Source organism: Panicum virgatum, chromosome 1K (genome assembly GCF_016808335.1).
Source record: "Panicum virgatum strain AP13 chromosome 1K, P.virgatum_v5, whole genome shotgun sequence".
NCBI classification, from domain to species: Eukaryota; Viridiplantae; Streptophyta; class Magnoliopsida; order Poales; family Poaceae; genus Panicum; species Panicum virgatum.
The window spans coordinates 3,849,895-3,872,844 of NC_053136.1; the positions used below are offsets into that span (position 1 = coordinate 3,849,895).

The window sequence follows — 22,950 nt, forward strand, 5'->3', positions numbered from 1 at the left end:
ACGGACCCCCTTGCCCCATCCCGACCTCCGCCGCACCTCCTTGGGCCCCGCTGAGCTCGCCCGCCCGCCCGCCGGTCCGGTGCGGCGGCGTTGCAGGGAGGGAGCAGGGGCGGCGCGGCCGCCGGGATTCGACCCGCCGGCGGTCTCTGCTCGCGCACGCGCGCGGAACTAGATCCGTGTCGGGAGGGTCAAGCTCGAGCTCGCCGGTGCGTGGCGGAGCAGGGGGAGAGAGGCCGGGCCGCTGCCGCCTTCGCCTCGCCGTCTTCGCCTCGCTGTGCGCCACGGAGGGCTCGGCAGATGCGACCACGCCCGACTGCCGGAGCAGGGGAGGCGGAGGCGGGCGCGTCGTCCAGCTCGTCATCGTCCAGCGCGGCGGGCGGAGCAGGGGAGGCGGAGGCGGGCGTGTCGTCGTCGTACGTCGGAGCCTCCTATGCGCGCAGGAGCGCCCTCTCCCTCCTCCATCGGGGAATCGATTAGGCATCCACGGCGGCCCAGCCTCCGGACGGCGCGCCGGCGAAGGAGTGGGGCTGCGGCGGCGTGGCGAGCGGGACTGCAACTGCCTCTTCCTCTCTTCTGTTGGAGACACAAATGAAAAATATATCTCGTTGTACTATATACAGAAGGCAAATGAACATTTGCCTCTCTGCTGTTGGAGATCGATTTTCCGTGGGCTTGGGCTGGGCCCCTTTGAACCCCCCACAAAACCACCCCTTTGAACCCCCCACAAAACCACCCCAGAAAATAAGATTCCATATTTTGCTTTTTTATAGGGTTAGCGAACTTTATTAAGATGCTAAAACGTGCTGAGCACAAACGCCCATAGGCGGAGTTACAAGCCACACATGGCGGCCAGGGGAATCATAAATGGCACTCTTTGCCAGGTTATGCGCTTCGGTATTGGATTCTCTTCGCTCGCGGACGAACTCAATCTTCAGAAAATCTTCCACTCTCGCCTTGATTTCCTGGGTGATATGGCTATAGATGCCCATTCCTCCTGTCTGAATGCTCCTAACTGCATTAAGGCAGTCACTCGCCACTCTAGCCTGCTGGATTAGGAGATCATTTGCTAAAGCAAGAACCTCCCTGCAAGCCAAAACCTCCAATAGTTCTGGATCAGACACGCCAGCAAAAACCAAGGTTGATGCTCCCAAATAACAGCCAGAACTATCCCTGGCTACAGCAGCCACTGCCAGTGGCGGAAGCAGCAGTGGGTCTAGGGGGGCTGGAGCCCCCTAGACCCAAAAACACCATGGAGCCCCCCTTCATTTTGGAGAAGAAAAGATGAGGAAGAAGGAGAGGAAGAAGAGAGGAAAAAAGAAATCAGCCCCCCTTTAAGAATTTCTGGATTCGCCACTGGCCACTGCAACCGACTTTGAGTTTTTTTTTTGAGATTCCCTGTTCTACTGCTTTCTTGTTTCCTGCTCTTTTTTTTCGTCCGCCTTTTTTTCTCAAACTTTTGTATAGCTTCGTATCATCTTTGGTGCCAGCTCTCAGGCCTAGACACACACTAGTGCTTCCAGCTCCAGGCACAGCTCCGGACGCCGGACGGGAGGTGCTGTACAGCCGCGCAGACCGCAGCGGCTCGCTCGTGGATCCATCCAACGATGGTCCTGGAGGAAGGCGAACGATCCATAGGGTGTTCCTCCCAAACTTGTCTGATTCTTCGATGAAATCCTGACGAAATTCAGTGACGAATCGCCGAAACGGACCAACGAAAGCGGGAGTTCAAAAATATCCTTGGCTGCTGAAAATTCTGGTCGGGTCATGGGCAGGCCGGCCTGCTCCTTCCATTCCGGATTCTTTTTTTTTTTTTTGTAACTTCCAACTCCTGTAGCGGCCACGTGTACCCGCGCGCGCATCTCGAGTGCACCGCGTGGGGCAGGGAGGCAGCCAGCCCAGCCATCTTGCGAGCGAGGCAAGGAAATGGGCGGGCAACTCCTGCATGTGCTTGTGCCCCCCCCATCACCTGTGTCTCTGTCCCGCTCGACATTCCAGGTAGTAAACTTGAGGGGATCATTGGATGGATCAACAGTGGGATATGCTAGAGATTGCGCCGGCCACACCCACACACCCCATTGACCTCACCGTGGTCATGCTCATACGCGTCCTCCGTCCCCTTTGTCTAAGTAGAACGCGTTGTTGCTACCTTTTAGCTAGCGTATTAGTATAATTACACCAAGCTCTCGTATGCAAAACTATGTACTTCCTACTAATACATACTCCATCAGTCTTAAATAATGAATTATTTTAAAGCTTTTAGAAAATTTTAGACACGTTACCCATCCTAGAAATGACATTGTTGGCCGGCTTTTAGATTCAAAAATTTTTGGCCAAAAATATTATATCGAATGTTTGGACACATAAATAAAGTATTAAATGTGGATAAAAAAAATTGCACAGTTTGCGTGTAAATTGCGAGACGAATCTTTTGAGCTTAATTGTACCATGATTTTACAATGTGGTGCTACAGTAAACATTTGCTAATGATGGATTAAATAGGCTTAATGAATTCGTCTTGCAGTTTCCAGACGGAATCTGTAATTTGTTTTGTTATTAGTCTACGTTAATACTTTAAATGTGTGTTCGTATACTTCAAAAACTTTGCACCAAAAGAGCAATTGTGACAAAAAAAAACCGTGCTGTTTATTTTCATTTGATTTTTTTACACGTCATAAATGCATATATATTGTAACTAGAAAAGTAGAATCTGCTAAACATTTGATTGGTTCTACACGTTTTTCTCCATCCCATAACCAACTTTCTCGCACGGAGAGAGTATATTTTATGATATATACTCTGTCTATCCGCACAGTTTACAAAAGTTAAAACAACTTGTATTTCTAAATGGAGGAAGTATGTCGGAATTTATTCGGATCATTGAAAGAAGAAGAAAAACTCACTCTGTTGGGCTGGTTGGCTGGTGTTAGTTTAGTGTGAAAAAAAATATCGTTAGCTGGTTGTAGCCGAATAGAGCAAGTAGTATTGACATGATCCGAAAAAGTCATTAGTAATGACCACATTGAGCTAGACACACAACGCTCCACCACCACGAAGTCACGAACACCATAACGAGTCGTGCCGAAGCTATAAATAAATACAGGGGGTGCCGATCGACCTGCCCCGCTCCGGTGTACACGTAAACTCCGTGCGCGGCTTGACCGGGGGGGGGGGGGGGGGGGGGGGGCGTTGACCGGGTCGGCCCGGTCACGGGCGCCCCGCCACGTCAGCCACCGGCCGATCATTCTCGTCCACTCCTCCTCGCCCCGCTCGCTTTCCCTTCCCTTCCTTCCACCACTACCCGTCGCGTCCATCCGTTTCCTCCCCCACCCCCCCTTCTCTCTCCTCCCCACACGCCCGGCTGCCCACCGCTCCTCCTCCTCCCACCTCTCATGCGCGAGGGTCCGTGGGGTCCACCGCCTCCCGCCGCGCGCCTCTCGCCCCCGCTTCCGGTGCTGGTGGTGGTGCTGCTCCTCCTCCTCTCCCTCCTGCTCGCGGGGCGGCCGGCCTCCTGCTCCTGCCGCTCGGAGGAAGGCGCCGCGGGGGTGGCGGCGGCAGCAGCAAAGCGCATGGGGCTCGACGGGGACGGGCCGCCGGACGCCGGCGGCGGCATCAGGTGATGCCTCGCCGCTTCGAACCCGGTTGCTCCGCGCGATCTCATTATTGGCCCCCTCCCTCTCCTCCTCCTCTGGTTGACTTTTAGCTTTCTGGGAGGCTCTGGAGCGGAGATCCATGGCCGCGGGGGTGAGCTGTGCCGCTTGCGGTATCTGGGTGTTCGGGGGGTGGGGTGGTCACGGGTTTCGGGTGAGTTAGACGGCGGACGCGAGCTGAGCAGCCAGCCTCTCAATTGAATCTGTCCGATTCCTAGCGTCGATCTCTGGTAGCTGCGTGCTGTAGCGATGCTGACGAGCACGGGAACGTGATGAGTTAGTGCTGTAGGGGGTCATCCACGAGTTCCTCTGATCCTCTTCTGCCTACAAGTATTTCCTTCCTTTTTCATCATTAAGGACTACCATTCCATTGCTTGTTACTGCACGTCACTGATCCCACTTTCCCCTAACGATGTGTCGCGCAAAGTCAGATCAAAGATGCATAGCTTGCCGTTTTGATGCCAAAAGCGTCAGGATCTATTAAGGTTTTGGACATCCAGTCAGTTTGTCTAGCGCCCTAGTTAATTAACCTTCCTTGCCCCGTGGCTGCTCTAAGTCCGCACTAACTAAAACTCGTTCGTGCATGTTTTATTGTGGATTTTTCTGATATTTGATTCTGTGATATATTTATCACTGGACCTTAAGGATGTCTTGGATCACCAAATGTACCCCTTGCAAATAAAACATTCCTTGCATCCGTGCTCTTTGGTTACAATAGAAGTGTAGACTGATCACTTGTCCTGAGATACAAATAAGATAATTACGTGTTAAGCATAAGCACTATAAGATAACTAGTTGCACTAATGTGTAAAACTGTATTCTAAGTTACTTAAAAAGAGAGAGAAAGAAATCGTCACTTTGATGAACTTGGTGGAAGTAAGATGTTTATTTTTTTGCCATCAAATCTTCTCCTCATGATATATAGAGCACACAGACTTCCTATCTAGATTTATCAATGTCACAGGAAATTCTTTGTACCGGATTTCTCTTTATATGATAAGTCTGCAATATCGCGCAAGTTTGAATTCACAGTGGGTTGACAGAACATTTTCCTTTGCAGTAACAGTGAAAATGGTCGCTACATTTATGGAGTTGCAAGTTCTCCTGGGAAAAGAGCATCGATGGAGGACTTTTATGAGGCAAGGATAGACGACGTTGATGGAGAGAAAGTTGGAATGTTTGGCGTATATGATGGTATGTATGTATGCCAAGTGTCATTAAAAGTACTGATTCCATTGATTTTCATAGTGCCAGCACCCTTCACGGAGCTGTTATTTTGAGTTGTAAAGTGAGCATAGTTTTGTGTTTCTGTAGGTCACGGTGGAGTGCGAGCAGCTGAATATGTCAAGCAGCACCTTTTCAGCAATTTAATTAAACACCCAAAGTTCATCACTGATACCAAGGCTGCAATCGGTACGCGCACATAACTACGGCAGACATTGTGCTTCTTCTACTCTGGGATAGGGTGATCTTGATTTCCTATCCTTTTGTTATTTTTCTGCAGCCGAAACTTACAACCAAACAGATTCAGAATTTTTGAAAGCTGATAGTAGTCAGACTCGAGATGCTGGCTCAACTGCCTCAACAGCTATTATTGTTGGTGATCGTTTACTTGTTGCAAATGTCGGAGATTCTAGAGCCGTTATAAGTAAAGGTGGACAGGGTAAGTTTATTATCTGTAACATAACATATCTCAGTGTCTTGTGTTCCTATACTTCCACTTCCATCAGAACTTTTCAAATTATTATGTGCTATACCTTTTTGCGGTCGAGTATTTCACCATGACGCATGGATAAACTGAATAGCAGCATTCCAAGTTACTCGCATTCCTGTTTAACAATGCTTTTCTCATCTTGACCTGCAGCCATTGCTGTTTCAAGGGATCACAAACCTGATCAGTCAGATGAGAGACAAAGAATTGAGGATGCTGGAGGCTTTGTTATGTGGGCTGGTAATGATTCCTCTGAATCTATCTGTGAAAATAAAACTATCTTAATATGTGCCAATAATTGTTTTTTTACTGTTTGATTATTGGAATTTTGTAGGGACATGGCGTGTGGGTGGTGTTCTTGCCGTTTCTCGAGCATTTGGTGATAAACTCTTGAAGCAGTATGTTGTTGCTGACCCAGAAATCAAGGTTTGTTGTCTAGTTTTGTTTTCTTATGAATTTGATGAATATTTGTACAAACATATCATGGTTTGAGGAAGTATTTCGAGTTTGTAAGTGTCTAGAAGTGGAGGTTGTATCATCAGCAATTGTCATAACCATCTCAGAGCGATTTTTTTCTGTTACTACCAGGAGGAGGTGGTTGACAGCTCCCTTGAATTCCTCATCCTTGCTAGTGATGGACTCTGGGATGTCGTGACTAATGATGTATGGAAAATATTACTGAAAAATTTTTGTTTGGACTTTGGATATTCTGCACTTGGTCTCTGCCTATCTGATGTAATGTATTTCCCAGGAAGCTGTTGCCATGGTGAAGCCTATTCAGGACCCCCAGGAAGCAGCAGACAAGCTTCTCCGAGAAGCTTCCAAAAGGGGAAGTTCCGACAACATCACAGTTGTCATTGTCCGCTTCCTAGATGGAACGACCTCTGGTGATAAATCAGGCGAAGAGAAAGAGAAAGAGTCTGCCCATGACCAAACTTCCTAGTTGCTCATGCAGAATCATGCATGCGTTCTTCTGGATGTTGTATCTGATGCTCGAAGTAGATGCCTTGTCGCTGTGCGTCCGCGCAGCTGTTCCGCAAGGAAACTGACTCGCCCCAACTGTCATTCTCCTGTTGCTCTTGGTCTTGGCTGGCCTAGATGGACGACAGGGCTAGTGCTGTTACTGTATGATCCAAGGTGGACTCTTCCATTTCCATTAAGCTTTGTAATGTAGCTTTTCCGTTGCTGTTGATTCATGAATCGTGCTTGGAGGTTTTCTTCGCAGCAAGTGCGTGTAAAACTGTTGGAACGATTTGAAGCAAGCTGTGCACCGCAGTATGTAACAATTAATCTCCCAACATTCGCTCTGTTGCCTTTCGGTGTCAAACTTAAGAATTTGGTACATTAGTCGTCGATTTACTGTTTGTGCGACCAAATGAATCTGATCTGTTTCTTCTTCAGAGTTGTGTGTTTGAATTTGTTATGCAAGATAGCCTGCTCCCTGCTGTATGAACAGCTAGAGCATCAGCTATTCTTTTTTGAAAAGAAGAGCATTTAGCAATTCTACGTGGAGGATTCTATGCTTCCATCGGCGTCGAGGAGACTGCTGGCTGCTGGCTCGGGCGCAGTAGGGCGACGAGCAGCTGGTTGCTGGGGGAACGGCGCGGGCGGGCTTCTCTGGGCCTTTCGGGCTCCGCGGTTTTGTGTGTTTCTTGGCGAGTCGGTCGGCCCAACGAAAATCCGATGTGGGCGTTTCCTCTCCGCGTGTCGATCCATTCACTCCGTTCCGCTGATGTACACAGATTCTACCTAAACCCTCGACAGCCACAGAAGGAAACTGAACATTATTAGGTGATTAGGTCAGGCCACCATTCCACATGTGTGCGCGCCGCGGCTCATGCATCCAATGATCCAATGCAGGCATACTCCCTCCATTCTGAGATATACTATTTTAAATTCTAAATTTGATCAATTATAGAAACGAATAATAACTTTGAATATCAAATAAAAATGATTAGATTTAATATTTTTATAATTTGTTAGATATTAATATTCTTATTTATAGGTTTTAGTAAAATTTAGACTACTTAAACTTAGACTAAATTAAAATATCTTACATTTTAGAACGGAGGGCGCTAATGTTAGGAGTCGCGCGCGGGGGTGCAATCTTAGCAGAAGCTCCGCCTCTGTCGCTATAAGTGGATCTAGCACCTGTCCATCTTTGTCCTCACGACGCTGGCTGGTTTCGAGGAGAGGGGAGGGTTGTTGGGCACTGGCATCCATCACCGCCTGATATAGAATAAAGGCGATAGGGCGGCAGGAAAGCCTAGTGGTGGTGGTGGGCTGAGGGGGCGGTTTCGTGAGGTGGCAGAGCGCTGCCGCTGCTGGTAGTCGGGTAGATAACCAGTGACACAGGACTAGAACGGTGGTGTAGAAAACCGAGCGGGACAGTAGCTGGCGGATCTGGCGGCAGAAAGCCGCCGGAGACACACAAAAAAAAAAAGGTGGCCGGCGGCAGGGGCAGGCTCATGATAGGCCTTAGGTCCTTCTGTGATTACTTGCATCCCAGTCGCAAAAGTCTTCAAGGCCCCAACGGCCTAACCGGGAGGGCAACAAACATAGGCTGCTTGTCTCTTCCTCAGTTCCTCCGTTCCACTTCCGTCCAACAACTTCTCACGATGCCCTCTTCCTCCGATCCGTCGACGGTCCATCGGTCCATCCACTTCAGTCTATGCCGAATTGCTGATGATGAATTGCACCGCTGCCTGCCAAAGGATTTTTAACGGTCGCTTTGTCCACCAGATCTCGTGGTCGTGGATGTTGACGGTATCGTATCATTGACGATCGAGAAAAGCTAAGGGTTTACATCAGAGTCCAGGAGTATATATGTAGCAATGCCAAGTTCAGGGAAAAGGAAAAACGCCTCTAACTGGTCCATCGACCTGGTTCTATATATCTTCGGCTCACTTTAGTCCCCTTTAATTTGTAGACACATTGGTTTGGTCTTGCATTGATCACCAATCCTTTTGTACCATGTTGGGGCGCCACCTTCGGCCACTCACCGAAGGGTCCGCCTTTGGGCGAGCTGGTCGAGATAAGACCGGGCGAAAGCCTCGACCCGACGAAGGTCTTCGTCAGCCAAACAAAGAGACAACGAGAGAAGGCGAAGCGAAGGCCTCAAGAAGGCCTTGGCCGCCTCATCAAGAGCGAAACCCTCAAGCAGTCGGGGCGAGGAGGCAAGTACCAAATGCAAGCGGTGTCCGGAGACAAGCCCGAAGACCCGAGCTTCGACGAAGGCGTTGAAGGCCGGAACGAACCGAGGATGACGTAGGCGGCTGGGCCTGCGGCAAGCCCGAGTGAGAATCTAGCTGTAATCCACCGAGTAATGTAAAAGTACGGCTCTGCTCCGGGAATATACTGGGAATCTAGTTCTTGGAGGGCATTATAGTGTAATTTGGAGGTCTAGTATGTAAACCGCCGCCTATAAATACCCGATGAAACATTGAATATTGAGAGAAAGGACTCCGGACGATTGTCCAAAGACCACCCGTGTTTCCCCAAGTTCATTGCATCTTCGTTCCACACACATTTTCCGACTGTTGTAGTGTTTGTCCTTCTCGGAGACACTCTCCACCAACATACCCCTTTACGCCTTTAGCATGTAGAGAGCAAATTCCACGAAATGTTTTCTTTTTTAAAAAAAATAACTTGCACTGACTGGTGAGCGTGAATATTATGTATTCATTATTTGTCAGAAAGGAAAACTTTGTTACATTATCCAGGCCTTTCGCTTGCAAGGAACTTTTGTAAGCTCGTGTCAGCATTTTCTAAAATTTAGCGTTATCTATATATGCATTTTCTGGATTACGTAAAAAAATTTCTTAAAAATAATAGTTATGTATTCTCCCTATGTGCATGATACAACATTTTCGACATTACCATGTGCTCCAGCTCACCGTGACCCTTTATTACTGTCAACTTTCGATCAGCATATGTGCCTGGACCTAGCAAGATATATAACATGAACTAGTTATGATTAATAATTTGGCTATATTATGCAGTAATAATTTGGCTGTATATACTTTGTAGAGGCCGGGACTCGTTACATTATCTAAAATAAAAAAGTTATGATTAATAAAATAAAAGCAAATGATAAACAAAAACAACCATCAACTCCCAACAACCCCTAGTAGGCTAGTACTGAACAATTATTCACACATCAATTATCTGAGTTAGAACAGAGACCATCTGAAACAGCAGTCAAGCTGCAGTACTGAACTCTTGGGGATCTCTAGCTACACCGTACCAATCCGTGCATACTGTAGAGAGTCAAAGCAAACATAAACCAAAGTGAGACAATAATACAGATTTGGGATATTAATTATAATTATATATGGATGCCGTACATGTTTCAAATTTGTCGGTTCTAGTAGCTAGGTTCCAGGGAAGGTCCTTGCATTGGCACTGACTAGACCTCGAGCTTTTTGGAGGTCAACATGCACAGTTCAAACTTAGCATCAAGGCATGCTTGCGTGTAAGTTAAACGAGCTTTAATTTACTTCTTTGGACCGTGCTTGGGCGGCCAAGAATAGCCTAATGATAGGCCTGTAATGACCGACCGAGTTATCGTCAAAATCATTACCGGAGATTTTGCTTCTGCCGGGCGCTAGAAAATGAAGAGGAATTGGTAAAGATGTTCTTGCAAATAGAGATCAAGAGATCTTTGAAGATTCTGCCTCTTTAGCATCGTGCTTCTAAATTCTCGTAAGGCCCTCCCGGAATTTGTCTTAGTTCATGTGTTCTACCAAATTAATTACAATGAATTTCAATTTATCAACTTTTTTGTTCGATCCAATGATGAGAGTATTTTTACGGTGAGTTTGCATCCTGCAGTTCACTCCAAACAGCAGGCCAGAAATGAAACCATTTTCAGGTTACAATGTAAACTATGAATACCATCGGTGCTGGCTGCTGCCGTACATGAGGACCGATCCTTTTCCACGGCGAGGGAACGAAGAACGGCGTCGAGTTCCAAAGGTCTCGCCCGCTTACGCGCGCACCAGCGACCCCGTACGTGAGGTCTACACACGTGTGTGCCGGTGCCACAACAACACCCTGTCCAGCAGCCGGAGATCGAGAACTGCACAACCCTTGTTGGCGTGCATCCAATTCAGGCGTCCACCAAAGCCGGCGACATGGACTTGGCCTCCTCCTCCGGTCCGTCCACCAACTTCTCGTCCCGAATTCCTTTCACATCTCGTCATCTCGAGACCCATCCCTCTCTCTTGAGCTTCTGATGATGATGATCTCGTCTATGCTGATCTGATGATGATAGATGGTAGATGAATTGCACTGCTTGCCAAAGGATTTATGCGCTCAGTCGTCAGATCTCGTGGATGTTGACGGCGTTGGCGCCATCACTGACGATCGACAAATTAAAGAAAAGCTAAGTGTTTGTTTGCATCAGAGACCAGAGTACATAGTAAAGTGCGACATTCAGGGGGGGAAAAGAAGAAGAAAAGAGCCTTTAATTGGTCCATCTGGTTCTGTCTGCTGCTCACTTTATACTCCCTTCTAATTTGTCCACTCATTGGTTTGGTCTTGGTCACCTCGCCTTTTGTATCTTTATTACTTATTAGCACGTACTCGAGTATGTAGTAGAGAACAAATTCCACTAAATATACTTATGATTCTTTTTTTTAACTTTTATTATCTTTGTGATCGATTTGTTTGATTAAGACTTGATATAGCGAACTTTTTTGACTCGATCTATTATTCATGGGCACGCATGTGCATTTTTATCATACATCAGAGCATAGACTAAAAACAAATAACGTAATTTTACCACCTTTGACATGTTCCACAGTGATATTTAAGCTGATGAACAGCGCGCGGTAAATTAGCAATGACAACCTTGGAACCAATCTTGCTCTTGAACAGGTAAAATATGAGGTTGCTGTGGATATCAGTTGGACTGTTGGAGCAACTCGGCCCATTTCTACTGCAGTACCTGCCCTGCCCTAACAATAACAACAAGAACTACAGTTATGATAGATGGAAAGAAAAGATAAACAAGAACACCTATCAACTGCTAACCACACCTAGTACTGAACAATTCATACATCAATCTCAGCTAACTAGAACAGAGATCATCTGAAATAGTCAAGCTGCAGTACTGAACTCTAGGGGATAGCTACACCACCAGTCCATCCATCACACATAGTCAAAATAATAAAGTGAGAGCATACTAGAGAGTTGGGGATCAGATATATGGACGCCGTACTCGTCTCAAATTGATCGATTGTATGCATGATGTTCCAGGAAGGTACTAGGCACTGACTTGATGATTGATACAGAACTTTTTGGAGGTCAACATGCAGATCAGCTTAAGCATAAGGCATGCTTTCGTGTAAATTAAACTGCCGGGCTTTACTTGTTTGGACCGTGCTTTGGCCAAGAATATCCTAATGATAAGGGAAGATCTATCTCGCCCATGCCGATTGCCCGCGATTCACCGATGAAAACGATGTTCATGCATGACAAAACACAAAAGTAGTAGTAAACAAAGCTCTTTGGCATGATCTGATGTGAAAGCAACAAAGTGCATGAAAGGACTGTTTGTAATAAGTGTATGATGTGTATGATACGATCCTTCCTCGCGTGTGCTCTAGATAGACCGAGTCATGGAGATCATTATCAGAGATTTTGCTTATGTTGGGCCCATGAACAAATTAAAGAAGAATCGGTGTTCTTGCAAGTAAAGGTGATGCACGCATCGCCTCCATGAAAAGAAAAACATGGTGATGCACCGTCTTTTGCTGGCAATGTTGCTCTCGAACCTTGGCTTTTGAGATGGTCGTGTCTGCCAACTAGCTGAGTAGTCCGCGCAAATTTCAGCAACCGCGGCAGACCAAGAAATAAATTCTTTTCTTGCCGCCGCTGCGGTTTATCTTGACGACCCGCAATTGTAATTAATTCTCGTGAAGGATATACGGATTTAATGTCAAAATCATGAAATAACTTTTAGTACGGGAAAGAAACAATTATTTTTTTATTATCTATTTTCCTCCCCCCCCCCCGACCATGGGCTTGCACTCGATGTGATATTATATATTTCCCTTTTCTTCCTTGACTGAGATCGAAGTCCTGTCAGTGACCTGGATCATCATCGGGAAACGGAGATGAAGAGATACAAGAAAACCTTGATTTTTTTCCCTGTTCGTTCAAAGATCTCTGCTGCAAGCTAAGCTAGCTTGGGAAAGAGCAGGAGGCCGGTCAAGAGGGGTGGTACCAGGTAAGGGAGGCTGCTAGCTGCCGATGGAGCTCCTGCATTGACCAGCATGGCACGTGCACGCAAGATTACAGTCACGCACGTATATGATTGACTACTTGGACGTTTTTTTGTTCCTACATGCATTATTGTTATTGGGTCCCAACACGATGACACGTCAACACTGAGGTTATCTTGCAAAGACTGATCGAACGGCGTCGTACTCGATCGTACAGAAGTAGCATAGCTAGCTACGTAGAATCCGACAGATTTGAGATTTTTTTGAAAAAAAAAATTAAAACAACAGATTTGAGATTTCCCCATGGGAACACAAGTGTCGAATAAAACATTCACGAGAACACCGTTCCTTTGACATAAAGAGGGGGAGAGAGAGCACAAAAATTATATACTTTTTGTTTCCATATGGCTAAACTTTAACCCTGTCACATTAAACGAGAATCTTATCACTTAAGAGTGCTAAATAAAATTTGAGTATAAATCTTTTTTGCACAACTGGGTGCTAATTCATGAGACGAATCTAATGAGGTTAATTAATTCTTAATTTGCTACAATGATGCTATAGTAAATATCCACTGATTATGAATTAATTATTCTCATTACACTCATCTCACGAATTAGCCTACATGTTCCACAAATAATTTTATAAATAAACTTTATTTAGTACTTCTAATGGGCATCCACACGTTTGATGTGATTAGACTCAAGTTTACCCTACCGTGTTTCGTGGTAAAAATAAAGTAGACCTCTGCTCTCTTATCTGCGCCCGCAGTAATTGTCCCTTGACTTGTGTCAGTGTGCTATGACGATAACCTCTCTCTCCTATGTAGTAGCTCAGGTTTTAATTTACCAGCTAGTTTGTGACTTTGTGTACGTGCAAAAATGGATTGACAAATAGACATGTATCAAATCATCATGGCATACGTCGTCGTCTCACCTCGCTCCGAGGCTCCGATCGATCCGCTAGCTAGGTGTGTTTCGGCTGCTTGGTCGCGTCAGCGGGAACGAACAAACGGCGGCCGCTCGCGGACGTTGACGCCGTTGGGCCGTGCGTTTCCCGCAGGTCACGTCCAAGGACTCGTCCGCCGGCGTGGGTACCACGGCGTCCCAGAGATGGCAAAATTAGATCCTGGATACTAAAAAAAGTGGCATTTGCCACAACACACTAAAACAATGTGTCTTTGCTCAAACACACTAAACTTCTATGACAATTGGATGCTGGACACTACACCTATCAATATAATCATTTTTAATAGAATTGTACGCAAAAAGATCAAATTGCCCCTATAGATCGATACTTTGCACATTACTGTGCCAGCATAACGCATCCATATATATCGACCAAATCATAAAAATATCACTCTTTATAGTTAGTATGTATCAGGGGCGAAGCTACGTTCTCTTTGCCTGGTGCACATGCACCATGGTGAAATGGAAAATTTCTACTAGTTAGCTAAATTTTACCATGTAAATTATAGTAGCTTCCTACTATCCAACGGAGAGTGCACCAGAGTTAATTCTAATCTAGCTTTGCCTCTGGTATGTATCCTTGCTTCTTCGTTGTTCCAGGATATATAAGTTGTTAGCAAAAAGCTACAGATCCAGTAGTAAAGTTAAAACGACAGTATATGATTTAGAACATGCATGCATGCCTGAATACATCCGTGTGAACAGTGCTGGATGCATACATACTACTCCGTCTCTAGAAGATTATTCGCCGTAGCATGCATGACTCGGCTCTCCCCGCTTGTCAAGTTCCCGGCGCCACGTGGCAGACATCCAGCGGCTACACGTACGCATGCGCGAGAGCACCCTGCATGCATGCCGTACGGCGCTGCTGCCCGGGCCATCCGGCCCACCGGATGGTCAAAGTCAATCGCTCGCTCCAGATCACCACTGCGAGCTGGCGTTTCAACTAAGCAATCGATCACTCCAATCACCTTACTTGTTACCCTAACCCACCCCTTCACACCTGCCTTAATTACATTCCACACCTTAATCAATTTCGCCTTCTCGCCTTGTCCGTTCGACGTCTGCCCTGACGATTCGGCGTCCACTCGATCGGTGGTGCTTTTGACTGCCCAGCATGCATGCACATGTTGCATCAAACCACCTGCCTAGACTTTGACGCCCGCTAGCTTAGAGTAGTAGAATAGAAATAGATTTTCTGTAAATAAATAGTACTTTCCAAAGCATGCAGGCTACTACCCAATACCCGTATCATTTTTTTTTAAAGATTATTTCATCATGTGTTAGAGATTTGGGGCTAGCTAGGGACAATCATCAACGGTCAGAGAATCAGGCAACAATAATAATCATAACGTTTTTACTGTATTACTAGCGCCCTCTTGCTGTACTATAGGTTAATTGTTGCCGCATCAAGTGTAAATAAAGCTGTCCAACAAATCTGCATGCATGCAACATCCCAAAAGGCCGCCGCCTCTCTCTCCAAGGGGGGCGAAAGAAAGGAGCCGAGGGGCGATGCCGCCGCGGCCACCGTTTGCGGCCCCCGTTCCCTCGCCTCCGGCCTCGCTGCCGGTGGTGACGAGGAGCGGGGGTCTGTCTCCTCAACAGACCGTCTGTCTTCGTAGGGTCTTAGTCGAGTCCTCCTAGATCTAGAGTTTGCTCGCCGTCGATGTTCGGCGGTGGAGTTAGATTTTGCCGGTGGAGTGTGGCCCCTCTGCGGCTTGCTTTTCCTGGCGACGCCGGCGATGCGGAAGCGACGGCGGCGCAGTGGAATAATTTCTCCCAGCATCTTCCGTTCTCCGATGGCGATCTACTCCGACGTCAACGGAGAGGCTGGGGAGACCTGTCTAGGAGTCGAGAGCCGGCGCATCGTCGTCTTCTTCATGTGATGATGTTGTTGACCCTGTTAATCTCGAGGAAGATGATCTTTGGTGAAAATCTGAGTTTTGCTCGGGTTGCCGGCGGTGGAATCGAAGAATGCGTCGTGGGTATGGGAGTTGGCCGATGCGCCTGGGAGGCAGTGTACTCGGCTGATTCGTCTAGAAGTAAGCCCTTCTCTGCGGCCTCTATCTTGTGGAGATTGGCTCTGGTGTCCGACGACGATTGGGAAGCGGCTTCGGCGGCGGTGACGAACGGATCTCTGAAGGCTTCGAGGAAGATGAACATGAACATGAGCTTTGGACTTTTTTGTAATTTTCCTTTTCTTGGGGGTCCTGTTTGTGAAAGAGCCGGTGTAATGCGCTAAGATCAATACATTTTTCTTCTAAAAAAAATGTAAATAAAGCTAGTACTAAACGCCTGGTTAAATGTATTTTTACTACTCGTAATCAAATCGCCGTCGGTTTCCCAACAACTTAACAGGGCCAGCCAGCGTTACTACTACTACTAGTATTAGCAAATTAAGTGCCCATTAATTAATCAGGGCCATGCACCTGATGATTTCATCTCATCTTGACGGCCAATGCAAGACGAAACCGAGATTTCTATACTACCCGTACTTTGCAGCAGCAGCTGTTTCGTGCATCAGGTGCGTATTGATTAGCAGGGTCCAAAATAAAGTCGCAAAAAAAAAGATTGGCAGGGTCCAAGCATGCATCAACGTGTAATTAGCAGGGTCCCCATTGATCATCAACCTAATTAATTGCCCTCTTGCTTGCTAACCCCCCACACGATCGACACCGGACGCGGCCGTGTCCATCAGGTCGCCGGGCTGGCCGCGCCGCTGCTGCCACGCCTATATAAACCACAGCCAGGCCTCCGCCGCGAAGCTGCCACGCTGCACGAGCTGAGCCTAGCTCTTCTCCATCGATCGTCGCCGTACCAGCTCGATCGGCCAGAGATCGATCCGCCGCCATGTCGAGCCTCACCACGGCCGGCAGCGCGGAGGAGCGCCACTACTCCGTCTCCGCCGAGGAGTTCGGCACGCACCTGTCCCTGGGCATCGGCGGCGGGCCCGGAGGAGGAGGAGGAGGAGGAGGGAGGCCACGGCCGCGGACGGTGCAGCTGTTCGGGGAGGTGCTGTCGCTGGAGGGCGACAACAACGGGGAGCCCACGGCGGCGCCGGCGGGCAGGAAGAGGAGGGATCGCAGCGGTAGCGGCGCCGCGGCTGTTCCGGCTAGTAGGCAGCAGAACAAGAAGGCGAGGAAGGTCAAGGACGCGGATGATGACGGCGACCGCCGGAGCCTGACGATCGGCGGCGGCGGCGGCGGCGGCGGCAGCGGCGCCGGGAGGAAGAAGCTCCGGCTCAACGCCGCGCAGGCCGCCATGCTGGAGGACAGCTTCCGCGCCCACAACATCCTCTCTCATGTATGTCCATGCCCACACGCTCGCTCATTTCCATCAAGAAATCCATGGCTTCCATCTCTTATGATAATCCTTCATATCCAAATTAAATTTCCTTTTCGTTTCGATCCCGTCTGTTGGGTTTGGAATTTTGGATAAATAATCAATCTGATCAGAGTTGGATTTTTTTTCTCTGGCGTCGATCGACCTCAGGGCGAGAAGCAGGAGCTGGCGCGGCGGGTGGGGCTGAGCGCGCGGCAGGTGGAGGTGTGGTTCCAGAACCGGCGGGCCAGGACCAAGCTCAAGCAGACGGAGGTCGACTGCGAGCTCCTCCGCCGCTGGTGCGACCGCCTCACCGACGAGAACGCGCGCCTCCGCCGGGACCTCGCCGGCCTCCGGGCGGCGCCTGCCAGGCTCGCTGTCTGCGCCTCCTGCTGCGACAAGAAGGCGCAGGTCGCCGTTGCCGCCGGCGAGATGGCGTGACGGGAACTGCACAGTGACTGATGACCCGAGGGGATCGAGCTCGCGACCGTGCGCGCAGCATGGAGTCCGCGGCAGAATTTCCTTCCCCTTTTCTATTGTAGATAGATACATCAGTTAATTAGATACATGCACGAGGTTAAGCTACTGATTAATTACGTAATTACCACACTGCGCGAACTTTAATTCGTTGAAAAGTAGGGTTTTGATGAGGTTCTCATCATCACTGACAAATACAGGTTTCGGTGGAACACGTCCATATATGATGCAATAGAATTCATACTTTTCAAATTTAATTATGTTCAGTTTCTTTTTGTAATGCATGTTCCTTTTTCTATATATCTCTTGCAAGGTGTGTGTTTTCTACTTCTACTTCTTTTAGTTTGGATTTTTTTGACTGGGTTTCAATGCCTAAATACAGTTATAAATTATCATAATTATATGATTAGTGATATCAATCGACCGCTAAGAACATAAAAGTTTATGTTACTGCATGCTATACTAGTACGTTGAAATGTACAAGCTACCTTTTCCATGGCGCCAGGTAGTAACTTTCTGGGCATCAGTGAACGTCTGAACCTGGATTTGGACCATGCAAAACCTGCAAATCAGCACCCATGGAAGAACAGAGAGCACACATTTCCTTGTTCGTTTCAGAAATTAGTATATACGTTCTTCTCTGCATATATATATATATATAAGAAAACAAATCTTCTGAAACTTTTAGACAGATAGATGAATCATCTCATTACACCAACTCATGACTCATGAGGAACATTTCCTCCCGGGGAATCACGAATCAGAGCAAACCCCAGAAAGGCTAAATGAGAGATGGTATGAGGAAGAGTCTAATTGAGCCAGAAGATTCCCGTCGCTGGGAGGGAACAAAATCAAGCAAGGCACCAAGCTTTCACAAACGGCAGGGCAGAATCTGTCCCCACTTTGTGATTCAGAGGAGGCAGACAGTTTCACGGTTTGGAACGCTGCTTGGGTTGATCAGGAATTAATATGTGATCCTCAACATGGAGAGAAGGACTTTGGACCGAGAACGATTGATTACTATACGGCTATTAATTAGCAATAGCACTACCAGTCCTACCAAGATCATTGGCCAGGGAGTTCTTCTTGAGCGCCGCCATGGCATGGACGAAGGGGGAGGGAGTCAGCGAGAGGGATGACCGGACCCTGGTTACTTCGCTGCAAAAGCACTCGCGAGCGCGATCCTGTATTCCTGTCATCAGTTGTGCAGTAGATTGGCGTCGGTCGGCACGACCCGCTTGTGGCAGCTGGTGGCGCCTACAGGGGCGCAGGGGCAGTCGCCGTGGGCAAGGAAGAAGCGCGGGCGCACCGTGGGGGACAAGAAGCAGAATCTGGCTGAAGTGTCTGCTGCGGAATCGCGCCTACGCACGCACACCAAGCGCGGGAGCGGAAGAGGGTGTACCTGATGAGCTGGAGGACGACCAAGGATCTCGAGCCCTGTAATGCCGAGCCCCGAGTAGCAGGTCTCCACGCTCCACAACGACAGTAGCACACTCCGCCTGGTGCAAACTTCCTTGTTTGAAATTTTAATTGCATAATTGTTACTGACATACTCCAATCGAGAATTTTATGTGCAAGCACATTGTTTTGATTAACCCAGTTAACTGTTACTGTTGCCCTCTCATTTTTTTAGCTTCTTTGGGTTGCATTTTGATAGACCTCCCTCTACTTATATTGACGGAACCTGAGGTCGACGAGTGTTCGCACACCCTGCTCAAGAGCACAGGTGGTGGTGTGCGTGACCTGTGAATGACTTCAGGTTTCAGTTGTGTCGCAAACAAATTCTTTATTTGGTCATGCATGGGGCATTCAATTTGCTTGAGATAAAGCATCAAGATTTGTTGCAGACACATTCAAATATTTAATGAAAATATTAGCCAAATTTATGCATGCTTTAATTCATACATCTATATTCTACCTTTTCCGTTTGCAATATATTTTTCAGGGCTGGACTCCAGCTATTTTGGTCTTAAGATATTGTCGGTACCCTGCAGCAGGGATACCCACTCTTCCTGCAGCAAGGCATAACTCGTGTAGTCAACCGTAACTACGCCATAAGGGGCGGAGCAGCCGGGCCCCACGGGTCAGGCTCCTACCTCACCGGGCCAACGGCCCCGGACCCGCTCCACGCTTTGGGACAGGTCCGGTGATGCCACGTGTCCCTGAGGAGGGGAGGCTCCGAACCAACAACCGAGGGCTCGGACCCCCCATAGGGGTCCGGGACCTCCTCGCGCCCGTCCGGACCTTCCGCGCGCGTAGAACCAACATACCGCCAGGGGGGTCCGGAGCCGCCACGTGTCCTGCAGGCGCGGGCGCGGGTCTTCCGCTGGAAGACTCGCCCACCCACCGAATTGAAAGCATTTGTCAGTCCTCACTGTAGACCGCGTATTACCAAGGTACACAGTGCAGCCGCCTGCGCTGCAGCCGCGCAGAGCCCGTCTGCCGCATTAATTGGATACGACGGCACGACACTTTTCCATCATGTCGCCTACGCCGCAAGTTACACAGCCCGTTCAGCTACGCTGCAGGCAACGCCGCACGCTACACCCTGGCGCCGTTTCGACAAGACAGGGCAAAGCACGCCGGTCGGAAGATTCCCGCGGACAAACCAGGGAAATCCGGGGATGAGATCTACTTCGCCTGCAGCGCCATAATGTATGAATAGTACGCTATTTTATACTGCATTGTTGGGCCCATTTGCCGGGGACCCAACGGCTATGTACGCGCCTCCCTTGAGATATAAAAGGGAGGCGCTCGCCGCACACAAAAAAAGAGGTTTTTCCAGGTTCACTCAGACTCAAGCAATACAGCACACAGTGGACGTAGGGTATTACGCTCTGGCGGCCCGAACTACTCTAAATCGGCTGTGTTCATCGTGTTCTTCCAGGAGATCGAACTAGTCCTAGCTAACCCCCGAGTACTCACCCTCTGGGCTTAGGCGGGTGCATTCCGCCACCCGGATGTGGTTTACCACACCATGACATTTGGCGCGCCAGGTAGGGGCATAGCTGGTTTCAGTTCATCTCTTGCTCGTCTCCATGGTTCGGGTGGACGACGTGGAGATGACGGAGGGTGTGGCGTCATCCGCGCCACACGCCTCTCGCCTTCCTGCTCCAGGGGCAACCGTGCCCGTGGAGCAGCCACCGTCGGCGGCGGCGCACGCTGCACATCGGCAAGAGTCAGGGCGCCCGTCAAAGGGCCACCTCACAAGCTGCGAGCGGTGGAGCGCTGGCGGCGGCTAGGGAGTTGCTTCGCAACCCTCCGGCTGCTGCAGCCTCGCCAGACGCCCTGAGGCAGTAGAGGGACGACGTTGACCGTCTCCTCCATCTGGCTCAGGCCTCCCCCAGTTCTGCAAGGACTGGGCAACGACCTCCGCCTGGCAATGCGGTGGTACCCTACCACCGGCGCCAGGGCGGTGCGTCGGCATCCGTGCGCTCCCCCACAGTGAGGGGTGCACGAACAGAAGACCTGCGGGCGGTGCTCAACCGCAGGCGTGCGGGTGAGGACGCCCGCATCTCTGTGGAGTGGGCGCGAGAGCGCCGCCTCAACATTGAGGGCCACAACCTCAATGCAGACTTGGATGTTTTAGCACCCAAGCCTCCGGTAAACGCCCGGATACAGGCGGGTACACCGGTGGCCGGGGTGGGCTGCGCTGCGCTGGCGGATCACCTCCGCGCGGTGGCATGGCCATCCAAGTTCCGCCCACACCTGCCGGAGAAGTACGACGGTACCACTAACCCGTCGAAATTCCTACAGGTGTATGTTACCGCCATCACAACAGCTGGTGGAAACGACGCCGTCATGGCGAGCTACTTTCATGTAGCCTTGACTGGGCCAGCCCGGACTTGACTCATGAACCTCACTCCTGGGACGATTCATGTGGCAGAACCGCCTAAATTATCCCGGCTCAAGTGCGTGGGCCATCACCATAAAGGCAACGCCGGCTCAAACGCACTTCAAACGGAACAATTCTTGGTCTGTCGGGTAACGTCCCGATACAACCACCGGTTCTCGGATCGAACATGGATACCCCGCACGAAGGCGAGTCCAGAGATATTACAACCACAATTTTTACATCACATGCATAAAAGTTATTACAAACCGGTTCTAAAGCATTAATACAAGACCAAACGTAGTAAAGCAGTTATACAAGCCACAACTATAAGTTCAGAGTTTAAAACAGCGGAAGATAAAACACGACGGCTACAACACGTCGCAAAAGGACACCAGGCTAGCCCAAGCATGGTATCACTCGTCATAGTCATTGCCGGTCGCAGACGTATCCCACTCTACGGACCAGCCAGGAGGCAACGAGCAAGGGTAGGTCAAGCTAGCGATCTGATCCTCAAAACTCATACCTGAAAGAAAGTTCAACAGCAAGGCTGGGTATTCTAATACTCAGCAAGACTTAACCGTCAACGGGTATAAGTAGCCCACTTTAGCTAGACTATGCAAGGTTTTGTGAGGTTCTGGTTTTCCTTTTGCTAAAAAGCAATAAAGAGTATGTCCTTACTTTCAAGTTTTAGCTTTCAAGATTCTAGTTGATTAACCATTCTATGTAAGCAACTACTATTCAATCATGGTAGAAAACTAAGCAAACATCAAGATTGATAAATAATATTGTTGCTCTTATTACTCTGTGTGGCAAAGGGATCAAGCAGTCTCATTTCATCGTGAGAGGCGGACGATTCTGAATCAAAATTCAACCTGGCCAGACAAACATAACACACACGTCTGGAACACCGTCGGGTCGTTTCCAAACAACCGTTGACCTTTCTTTCCGGCTTGTGGATAGGAACACTCTCCGCGACTACAGAGCTCCAAGGCCAAACCTTGTCCCTTGAAGTCGTAGTGTTGCGCAACATAAAATAAAACCTATCCCTAAGAGAGAGTGTCAGGTATATCCACTCCCCGGTCCAATCGGTTACTAGGCTTGCCGCGTACCATATTTACGGCATGTGGCTAGTACTTTCAAAAACTTAACCACCGCTACCACACACCGCGACCTTAGCAAGTTCATCAACACAGACGGGGTCTCACATAAAGTCATGATATCGATCACAACCCCGTCCGTCGTCCTTATATTGATAACAGAAGTAAACAAGCAATTCCTATAAAGCTCGCGAGTGACAGGCAATCACTCGACTTTTACCGGTCCTATAAGCTTAGCAAGTAGTCGAACTCAAGTCTAGTGTTCAGTACATAGGTTCCTAGGATCACGAATCTAGAGTTTCAATTCAAACCCTAAGAACTGTAAATGCACAAGTAAATAATAACAGTAAATGATAATAATTTGAAATATAGGTTATGTCCGGGGCTTGCCTTCTCGGTAGTTGCTAACTATTTCAGCCCTAGGCTCTTCCGAACTTTGGTCCGGGGTTTCAGTTAGTTCAGCAGTGTTTACCTGAGCTTCAATAACACCTCCGTCAGACTCCGGGATCAGCTCGTACGTCCCGTCCGATAAGGCAGTCGTGTCTATATGTAATGCAAGAACAACATTATAAATACACACATGGGCAATCGTTTATAGAGTAGTTAAATACCAAATTTAACTACACAAGGCATCATGATCAACAGCACAAGCACATTACACTAAC

At 48.5% G+C, this 22,950-nt stretch overlaps 2 protein-coding genes across 2 annotated transcripts; both read left to right on the plus strand.

The window, feature by feature from the left end:
- The first annotated feature begins 3,306 nt into the window (after positions 1–3,306).
- LOC120650248 (probable protein phosphatase 2C 45) lies at positions 3,307–6,713 on the plus strand. Its single transcript, XM_039927321.1, has 8 exons — positions 3,307–3,613; positions 4,708–4,841; positions 4,962–5,060; positions 5,152–5,310; positions 5,512–5,598; positions 5,693–5,784; positions 5,947–6,021; positions 6,110–6,713. The coding sequence occupies exons 1-8, from the start codon at positions 3,390–3,392 to the stop codon at positions 6,299–6,301; spliced, it is 1,062 nt and encodes a 353-aa protein (XP_039783255.1). The 5' UTR covers positions 3,307–3,389; the 3' UTR covers positions 6,302–6,713.
- Positions 6,714–16,335: 9,622 nt separating this feature from the next.
- On the plus strand, positions 16,336–17,567 carry LOC120651044 (putative homeobox-leucine zipper protein HOX26). Its single transcript, XM_039928377.1, has 2 exons — positions 16,336–16,858; positions 17,048–17,567. The coding sequence occupies exons 1-2, from the start codon at positions 16,406–16,408 to the stop codon at positions 17,315–17,317; spliced, it is 723 nt and encodes a 240-aa protein (XP_039784311.1). The 5' UTR covers positions 16,336–16,405; the 3' UTR covers positions 17,318–17,567.
- Positions 17,568–22,950: the final 5,383 nt, after the last annotated feature.